The sequence below is a fragment of the Myzus persicae genome, unplaced genomic scaffold, assembly GCF_001856785.1.
Source record: "Myzus persicae strain clone G006 unplaced genomic scaffold, MPER_G0061.0, whole genome shotgun sequence".
Taxonomy (NCBI): domain Eukaryota; kingdom Metazoa; phylum Arthropoda; class Insecta; order Hemiptera; family Aphididae; genus Myzus; species Myzus persicae.
Window position 1 is genome coordinate 736 of NW_019101282.1, and position 11,181 is coordinate 11,916.

General features: G+C 34.8%; 1 protein-coding gene across 1 annotated transcript; it reads right to left on the minus strand.

The window, feature by feature from the left end:
- Window positions 1-8,258: 8,258 nt before the first annotated feature.
- LOC111028537 lies at window positions 8,259-10,730 on the minus strand. Its single transcript, XM_022307225.1, has one exon. It carries the CDS (start codon window positions 10,728-10,730, stop codon window positions 8,259-8,261), a length of 2,472 nt encoding a protein of 823 aa, XP_022162917.1.
- Between the last annotated feature and the right edge of the window lie 451 nt (window positions 10,731-11,181).

Sequence of the window (11,181 nt, forward strand, 5' to 3'; positions counted from 1 at the left end):
ATTAAAGAAAATTGGGCATGATTTCGAGCCTATGATATTTATTCATTCAAATAAGTACCAACTTTTCATTAGACCAATGATTTACAATTTCATTTAATTAAATCAAAATTGCATTTATTGTATTTCTATTTTACTAGAATTAAAGAAATTATTGAATAAAATTAATAATATGGTGTTATTGAATTTAAAAAAATGATTCCTTAATTAGAAGAAATTGCTTTAAAATAATGAAAATTGTATCATTAATTTAATCCTAGTGCTTTCCTTGTTTTTAAAATATTTACTTTAAACTAAAGAAGTATTATTCTTTATATCTTATGATTCCTCATACATTTTATGAATAATTTCCTTTAAATCAATTCACAAATATTGTCATAATTTAAAGGCATTTTATTTATACCTTTCTTCAAATTGATGAAACATGTGTTAAAATTAATAATATTTTTTTTGTTAGAAAAATGCAGGTGTTTTCATTAATTATGAAAATAATATTTAAATCCAAAATAAATAAATACAGCTTAATATAAACTATAGAAATTAAATGTTTATTAAATAATAAATAAGATAGTAACAGAACAATACAAATAATTAAATAGCAACTGAACAATACAAATAATTCTAACTGAGTTACAGAATAAAAAACAAGTTTTAAAAACAGTTATTAAGTAAGTATAACATTATAAAACATTATAAAACTAATAAATAATCTTATACATTATATAATTTTTAAGTACATTATTGTCACTTACAACAGGTATATTATATAAAAATTATATACAAAAAATTTACATACAGTTCATTAATATCAAATATACAATTTCATAATTGATAATAATGATATTAATTTGTTATATTTATTTACACTTATATTTTACTACTTATTCTATAATATTTAAAATTAATTATCTGATCAAGATCGACACAATCACAAACCATGCAATGATTCAGATATAAACCGACAAATGGTGAGTACAACTTGTAAACGAAAAGCTTCGGAAGAACTTTTTATACAACCAAAAAAAATTATTTTAAAAGAATTAGCACAGAACTCTCAACTTTCTGATGGCCTAACATCAAACGATTTTAATACAATTAGAAAAGTAATATATAGAAGTAGACGTAAAGTTCTTCCTGTGTTGCCAAGTAAAATAATTGAAGCACACATGGCTTTAAATACATCTGAAACTGTAACCTCAAAAAATGAACCATTTGTTTTAATAAATAATCAAGAAAAAAATGTTATTATTTTTTCTTGTACGACTAATTTAATATTTTTAAATACAGTAGACACTATTTATATGGATGGAACTTTTCAATATTGTGCGCGATTTTTTACGCAAATGTTTACCATTCATGGTTTTCAAAATGGACATTATATACCATTAATTTTTTGTCTACTTCCCGATAAAAAGTATGAAACATACTTATATACGCTTAACGCAATTATTGATAAATGTAAAGAAATTAATTTAAATTTTTCACCTACACATATAACTATTGACTTTGAACTGGCTATACACTCAGCTGTTAATGAAATATGGCCTCTGTCAAAGAGGGTTGGATGTCGTTTTCATCTAACACAGGCGTGGTATAGAAATATTCAGCAATATGGTTTAGCAACAGAATATAAAACAAATTCGGACATTGGCAAATGGATTAAATACACTTTTGGATTATTATATTTGGACCCCGAAGAAGTATCTGATTGTTTTGTGGAAGATTTGATGCCAGAATGCCCAACTGATGATAGAGTCACCAAATATTGTGATTATTTAGTAAACAATTATATTTCTGAGGATAGTACATTTCCTCCTTGTTTATGGGCATGTAATTCAGCGAGTATTCTGCTTACGACGAATGCGTGCGAGTCGTTTCATTCGTTCTTCAATGACCATTTTTATTCTAATTCTCCATCTATATTAAGTTGGTTAAATGTTGTGAAAAACTTCGTTCAAACTGATACGTATATAAAAATCAATAGCGTTAAAATACCACAGACATCAAAAGATGCGAATATAATTAAAAGGAAAGTACACAATCAGAAACAAATAACGAGGTACCGATCAAATGAAATTACTCGTTATGAATTCATAAAAAACATGTGTAATAATTTTAAAAATAAACTGTAGCTAGGTGGTATTAATAAATATATTTTGAACGATTAAAATCGATTTTTTTTTATAAGATATGTGTAAATTTTTATGACTTTAATTTGATTTTTTAATAATGTTGTGGACTAAATTTTAAATGTGTTAAACTTTTGTGAAAAAAAAATGACGTGCGTATAATNGATAACGCTAAATGATACTCAAATATTTGACTGAACTATTGCCAACTTAATTTTAAATTGGTCTAAACTACTCTGGGCGAAACGGAAATCATATAAAAACAAAATTTGGGCAAAACGGGTACCCGGGCGAGACGGGTACGGTCATTTTTGGGCGAAACGGGTACGGTCATTTTTGGGCGAAACGGGTCCCGCCCGATTTAATAAACTTCAGAGAAGGAGACATATTGCCTATTTCAGATTCTCCATAATTGAAACTTTTTTTTCTGATATTTAATGTTTCTAAAGTAAAATACTTTAATCTAATAAAATTAGTAATTAAATGACACATATTATAAACAGCAACTCCTTCAAATATATCATGCATAATATCGACGGAAAAATTTTCAACGACGTGAAAAGATTTAATTGAATTAAATATTGAATTTTCAGAGATTCCAGTTTGTTTCAAATCATTTTTATTTACATGCTCGTTATAATTTACTCTATTTCGAAGTGAATTATGATCTTCAGTAGCTATTGTTTGAGTTTTTTTTTTATCATTAACACAAAATCGACAAAAATATATGGATGAAAATGACCTCGAAAACCCTAAAACTGAATTTATACCAAGATTATCACCAACAACTAATCCCAATACAAATTTAATGTTAATGGTTTTTCCTGACAAATTTATCTTTATACCAATATTTTCTAATTCATTTATCTCTTCAACCAACTTAAAAAATGTCTTATCATTACCAATACTTTTGACATCTTTGGTATTGAAAAGAGCAGCAACAAATATTGAATTTAAGCTATACCTCAAGAAATTAGGAGCTGAGGGGAATGAATAGTAAACACCTAATACACTTGAAGAATGTGATCCAAGAGGGTTATTGATCTCAAAATCGTCAAAGTATAGGAAATATGGTATTAAAATTGAATCTTCTTTATTAATTAATAACATTTTGTCTTTCCAAAGTTGTGTATTAATAAAATTAGTCAAATCAGATTCTGCGTTTAAAGAGTTGTGGTGTTCCATAAATGAATCAAACACATCAGGTGCTTCAAAATATTTCCTAAACTGAAATTTAAGAGGAAGGATTACACCCTTAGTTTTTTTTTCATCAACAGTATTTACATTATGTAAAACGACATTTTGTATAGTATTATCTAAGGTTATAATATTAGATTTTTCGTAGAAATCACTAGTTTGTAAAGTATTCAAAAATTTGTATTCTGTATCAAGTCCTTCAAATGGATCATTACAGAAATTTATTATTGATTTAAATGCATTTTTAGTTTCTTTATCTAATATATCATTATGAATTACTATTTTGTTAATTTCTTTAGAAATTTTAGATGTAATCATTTTAGTTATATTCTGTTGAAGTTCTGTTGCATCCTTTCTAGAGAAATTGAATTTACCATAATATTGAACAGAAAATTGTAAGACAGCCTTCTTTAATGCATTTAAATCTACATTGTTATTTTTAATAGCTGGATTATTAGATAATATATTAGATACATCAGTAGTCTGATCTTTTAAATTATTAGGCAAATACGTGTCAGTATTATATGATAAGCTATTTTTATAAATTACTTCTGAAGATAGCCCTATGGATGTATGTTTAAATTCATTTCTAATATGTTTGGAAAATGACCTAAATGATGAAAAGGTTTGAAAGCAATTAGCAATACCACATTTGTAAATACTAGTAGATGTCAGGGAATGATAAAACTTCAAATGAGATATATATGGATCTAAATTTGAGAATTTATTTTTACAAACAAAACAGGTTAAATACATAGTAACTATTTAATTTTTAAGATCAGATATGATTTGTTCAAGTGCTGGATTTTGAACATCAGTAGTACATTGTATTTCATACATAAATTTTTGAAAAAATGTCCACACCAGTACACATTGTGAAGGGTAATGTAAGTTAAAAGTGTGAAAAATTTTGAAACATATATCTAATGCTTTTACAATATTAGAAAATTTGTATAAAGTATCAAAATAATAAACAAAATACTCTTTTGCTATCTCATCATCACTTGTACTTACAACACAAATCAACGGCTGTAAAGATTGATTATTTTTGTAGCAATCATCAATTTGAACTTGAATTTGCATATGAAGATCATTCATTGATGGCACTTGGAGTAAAAACGCTTTGCGGCCATCAGCAATTGATGTCTTAACAATTCTCTTTTTATTTGTGGTATTATCTTTTACACTTGTTCTACTTGTAGGAACCAACAACGAGTTCATTAAATCTAATATTATTAGATTCCTTTTATCTGTAAGAATTAATTGTAATAATTAAAATAATATTAACTTTTTGATCTCAAATATTTATTTACCTAGATTTGTATCACAAAAATGTTCAACTTGGTTCAACAAATCTCTGCTGTAAGCATCCTTAATTGTACTCTTCATCAATGGTACAATTTTTTCAATAAAACTATCCCATTTATCAAAGAGCAATCCACCTTTCCCAGAGTGTAAAACATCAAAATCAATATCAATCTGAAATAAGATCATTAAAACAATTAGTATAACATGCTCTTTAAATGTAAAATGTTTAATTCATTCTTTAGAACGTTGGGCTCCAAATCATTTTAACTCAATACTCTCTTTAGGTTGATGATTTTGGTGCGAGTAAAATTATTTCTGGATCTGACTTTAAAAACTTTACAAATGATAAAAAAATAACTCTAACTAAAAAGCTCCCATTAAAATTAGAAAAGCCTATAAAGTGCTGACGTTAAGAAATAATGTTTTAGAAGAAAACATTAAATATATATTAAATGGGGAAGAGCACAAATTATTATATTATTTAATATAACTCATTTACCAACTGATGCCCAAATGCTTGTTTGTACATTGGCCAATTTTCAATGATGTCAGCAATATTAGTAGTGTTCAAATGAAGAAATTGCTTACGATACTTGGAAGTTTCTTTCCACTTAATTAAAATGTCATCTAATGGTTCCACATTAAATTGAAGCCATTTTTTAGTGCTTATAATCGTACTTGAACCTATATCTAATGATAAATTTTTGGTACCTATAGTATATGTACATTTGTATTGGTCTAAAAAAAAACAATTAATGACAAGTAATAATTAAATTTACCATCAGTGTCTTGAGGTTTATTTGAGGTGTCTTCAACTTCATTAATATCAAATTTTTTGGGACTCCATAGTTCATGACGTCTCAGTTTTGTAATAGTGTTATGGTACTTCTGGTAGAGAACACCTTTTGGCCTACTTGAGGGTACTTTCATGAAATAAGTTTCCTGGTCAACATAAAACATACTATTAAATATTTTGTAAATATTTTAATTGTCTATGAACTAACTTTAATTTCTGATTTAAACAATGTAACAATGCTGTTTGAAACCTGTTCAAGAAATCGGGGACTTGCATGGATTTTATTATGAATTAAATACTCAATTACAATTTCAGCAACAGTTTTGCGACAAGGATCATTTAGCTTATTGTTCATGGCATAAAACGACAAAACAACGCTTCCTTTTCCGGATGTTTTTAAAATTTCTTCAATATCTAGCTATATATAAATATTATTTTAGAAATTGGTACTATTATCAAAGTTTACTTTTAATATTATGTAAATAATATTGGGTACCATTCTTATTATTTATTAAATTATATTATGCCTAATTTTACTTATTAATTGTTATAATGAATTAATATTTAATATTATCTATTATATTTTGTTTTCATTACAACTATATTTTCTAAATTAAATATTACATGTTGATAATCAGAGGTGGGTAGATACTGTTCATATTATATTAGTAGTGCGGAGTGATCTTTGTTGAGCATGTGGTGATTGATTTATTTGTATTGTTAACTATATTTTATATATTAACTAGTTTATTAAACAATTTCAAGTACATTACATGACATTAATATGACTTATTAAACAACTTTACAGTTTACATTAACATAACACGAGGCGACGACACGCACTAACTTCAGACTATCTTACTCTCCGGCATCGGATGTCGCCAGTCGCCACTCGCCGCAATACTGACTTGCTCCTCGTCCATTGCCTCTAGCCTCCTCACCGTGTGCAGTGCCGCCACCCTTAGCCTCACATATTAATTAGATAACACCCGACCACTCCTGACCATCGTTCGTCCTCGAACTGGCCAGTAGTGATCAACATGACAAGTATTTAACTTCAAGCTTTACTTACAACTAACATAATGCCACCATTGACTTAACATTCATGGCATAGTTCAATAAAAAAAAAATTTAACATAGTATTAAATATAAAAAAACAATAACACAACTAACATGATTAACTTAACGTTCATGACATAGTTCAATTAGGAATTTTAACATAGTATTAAATAAAAGGAACAATAACACAACTTACATGATTGACTTAACATTCATGACATAGTTTAACAAAAAAAAATTAACATAGTATTAATACATTTGATAGTCTTGGAACCGCCTTGGTACCTTGACCTCCCTCCGAGTCCTTTCCTTGACCTCCTTGTCTGCCTTGTTGTCCTCTTCTGATTCATCCTCTTCCTCTTCCTCTGGTGCTATCTTCCATGACTTCAGTTGGCTCACATGCGCTGTGGTTGTAAAATGCCTTCTGGCCCCTTCTGCCAGCTGGGCTACTCGATATACATCTCCTGGTAACACCTCGGTCACTACTAGAGGTCCCTTATATTTTTCTTGCAATTTTGTAGACTCACCGGTGTGAACTGGTGTTCTGCTCAGAACTACCACCTCTCCCACAGTATACCTGATGTGGTCATGTCTGTGTTTGTCGAACCTGGCCTTAGTCTGTTCTTTTTCTTCCTCCATAGCGCCACGTATCTCTTCTCTTAACGTTTCTGGACAAGTCCAGTCTTCCGTAGTAGTAGACAGTTCCCTTAGCTTACCCAAGTCATAACGTGGTCGATAACCATGCAACAACTCAAACGGAGTTCTCCTGGTGGTTTTACTTTCGGAATTGTTTATCTGCCTTAGCACCATGGGCAATAGGTCACTCCACTCTTCAGGTTTTTCAACTTGAGTTCGCAGCATTGATGTTACTACACTGTTAACTCTTTCACACTACCCATTGGCCTGCGGTCGCCTGGTTGAAGTTAGCCCAAGCAGTATACCATTGTCTTCGCAGTACTCTGTGAAAACTCTAGAAGTGAAGCAGGTACCTCTATCTGTGATTAATCTCCTAGGCAGCCCATATTGTGACACAAATTTTTGCACCTTTGCCAATGTGCACAACGCGCTTGTATCCTCAGCTGCAAATAAACAAACAAATTTTTGTGAAATTGTCTACCAAAACCAACACATACTTGTTTCCCTTATGACAGGTTACAAAAGGACCTATGTGGTCGGCATGTACAATCTCAAATGGTCTTCTTCCAACTGGCATCGGGTGTAACAACCCAGGACGCCTCACTCGTGGTGTCTTCATAATTAGGCACTCTAGGCACATGTGGATGTGTTGTCTTACATACCGTTGCAACCCTGGGAACCAATAGTCTTGCAGTATATGGCTTACCATTTTATCCACAGACTGGTGCCCATTCAGGTCGTGTGCGCTTACCAGTATGCTTTTCCTCATGCTCCGTGGCATCCGGAACAGCAGTTTGTCCTTACAGCGTCTGTACAGTAATCCATTCCTAATCTCGTAGTGCCTAGTCTTACCGCTTTCATATTTGGAATCATGTACTGAATTCCCAACAAATAGGACCTGAGGCGCTTCACTGACCATACCATGGCCATGAGCTCTAGTTTACTGGAGTGGTAGTGCTGTTCTGCTTCTGTTAATCTCTTACTAACACAGTGAACTAGTCGCAGTTTGTCCAAAGGTGTATCCCTCTGGAACAACATACCGGCCAAGCCATATGCACACGCATCCGTGTGTAGTTCTGTCGTTTCGGCCTCGGGGTTAAACATCTTTAAAACAGGCTCTTGTGACAACACTTTCTTTAGTTGGACGAAAGCGTCCTCCTGTTTTGCTCCCATGTATATGAAGCCTCCTTCTTCGTCAGCCGAGTCAGTGGTTCCGCAAGGACAGCGTACCCTTTCACGAACCTTCTAAAAAAACTAGTCAGCCCTAGAAACCTCCGCAGTTCGTGTATATTGTTTGGTCTTGGAAAATCAGATATCGACCTTGTTTTCTCCCGACCAGGTTTAATTTCGCCCTTGGTAATTACAAAACCCAAAAATTCGATTTCTTTAGTTCCGAACATACACTTACCGGGTCTCAACGTAAGTTTGGCTTTTCTCAAGCACTTCAACACTAGTTCCAATTTGGTCAGCATATCTTCCCAGTCATTGGCCTCCAACACCCAATCATCCAAATAACTCTTGACTAATGTACAACGCAGCTCTCCCAGCACTACGTTCATCAGTCGTTGAAATTCCCCAGGTGCTCCAGCTAGGCCGAACGGTGTTCTTGTGAACTCACCCGTGTCGTCTGGTGTAATGAAGGCAGTTTTTTCTCTAGATTCCCTTGCTAGTGGCACTTGGAAATATCCATTAGCAAGGTCTAGCTGGACGAACAGCTGTCCGGTTCCGAGCAATGTAATCTGCTCATCCATGCTTGGTAGTGGAAAGTTTTGTCTCCGAGTCTGTCTGTTCAAGCGCCTATAATCAACCACTAGTCTTGACTTACCGCCTTTCTGTGATACCAGCAGCACAGGGCTCGCATATGGTGACCGCGTCTCCGTGACTATTCCGCACGATTTCCACTCAGCGATTATCTCGGCCATAGCTTTGCGTTCTGCCAATGACACCTTGTACGGTCTACAAGTCACCGGTTTGCTGCCTTCCTCTTCATCTATACGGAGCTCAGCCATTTCGGTACAGCCGAGTTCGTTTAGGTTTTTTGCAAAGGTGTCTCTGTATGAGTTAAGCAACACCAGCAACTTGTCCTTCTCCGCTCTTGTCGCTTCAGTGATTACATACTTAAAGTCTGCCTCCGTCAGCGGCTCTCTGTACAGCGACTCGTCAACTTCTGTCACATGTACCATAGCATCGGTGCTACTTGTTATATCTGAGTTTCCTGTCGACGTACTCAGACAGTTCTTATCAATCCTTTTTATGATCAGGTCGTTGCTGGTCTTGTAATATGTGACATAAGGTAGATCTAGCCAACCTCTACCTACTATCAATTCCGTGCGCTGTGCGTCGTCAGGTACTACCAATAACGTTACGGGTCCAGCTTCGACACCATCCACTGTTATACTCTCCAAAGCCCGTCCAACCGTTGTCGTGGTGGGCACGGTTACGCTACCAATTCCGTACAACGGTTGCGCGGCGTGCTCGATCACCAATCCAATTCTTTTGGCCACGCTTTGTTTTATTAGTGAGTAATGCGATCCTGTGTCTACTAGCAGACTTACTACAGCACCTCGTACGACTCCGTTCTTTAAATACCGGTGTGGGTTGTCAACTGCGACTCCCGTCGCTGTCACGTTGGTTTCTGCATTACTCCGTCCCGGACAATCTCTTTTTAAGTGACCTTTACCACTGCAACCATAGCATGTCAACTTCTCTCGACGCTGGAGACAATCGCGTCCGACATGGCCAGTCTTGTGACAATACCAGCACTCGACCTGTTCGCTACTTGGTAATTCTCCGTTAGTCGTAGCGGTCTTAGTTTCCCGTCGGTGCGGTGCTACGTACAACGGCACTTGATTCACAGTCGCCGTTGCATTTTTTTCAGGCCTTTTATACTTTTCGCTCCTTTTGTCGACCGGTTCATCTTTTCGGCTTATACCGTTACGCAAAGCATTCAAACGTTCCCACTCAAGGAGGTCTCCGAGCAACTGGTTTTCGTCTCCGTGTTTGTTGCTCAATGCGAAAATGGCCAGCTCGCGTGAATATACACCCTGCAACACATGATCCTTTATTTCATCGAAGGACAGCTTTAATTCCCGACACATCCTTATTTTTTCGTGGAAGAAGTCTACTATATGTTCGTTCTTTTGTTGGACGCGTTTTTGCATTTGGTTCCACTTGTCGGTGACGCGCATTCCCCTCGCGAACGTGGATTTAAACTTAGACGAAAAATCGTCCCAGTTTTCAAACTCACGTCCCAGGAACCAATTTCGTGCGGCCCCAACCAAACACGAGCGTATGAACTGCAACCTGTAGCCGTCTGGCCAGTTATTTATTCGCGCCAATGTGTTCACAGACTCGAACCAGTCTTCCGCTTCACACGCCGTTTCTCGTCCACAGAATTCTTTTACAGTTTTGTTTAGATCCGGAACAATGCGGAATTCAGTAGTAGCACTACCAACACGACTCGGGTCGTCACTGTTCAAGAAAGCATTTTGCCTTTGGTTCTCAGTCATGACCCTCAACTGCTCACCTAGCTGTTGTACCATTGTGTACAACTCGACGTAGGTAGGTGCTACCGGTGCACTCATAGCGGAACCTTGGTCACCATTCATTTTGTATCAATAATCAGCGTAACGACACGTTATCTGTTATCATCTATCAAACGCGACAATCACGACTCTACTAACCAACTACCGCGTACCACGGCGCAGTTCACCGGTAACGATAATTATAACCTCACTTCGCGAATGTTCTACGACAATAGTACTAACGTCGAAACGTCCCAACCACGCGTTCGTCATCCGCTACTCGCTAGGACTAAAATTGATTCTGCTTTCTTTGTTTTAACGATCTCCGGCCTCCGCTGTCTATGATCTGTCACAGCAACGTCAAGGACTTATGTCATCGCACAATTCGGGCGGCACTCGCGGATACGTCTCTTTCGTTCGGTTTAGCGCGACGGCAACACGCGAACGACTTCGAAAATCCCACTTCTGATGTTGTTAACTATATTTTATATATTAACTAGTTTATTAAACAATTTCAAGTACATTACATGACATT

What these genes read in the sequence shown, in the direction of transcription:
- LOC111028537 (XM_022307225.1), bottom strand. Translation starts at nt 10,730, where the DNA reads ATGAATGGTGACCAAGGTTCCGCTATGAGTGCACCGGTAGCACCTACC.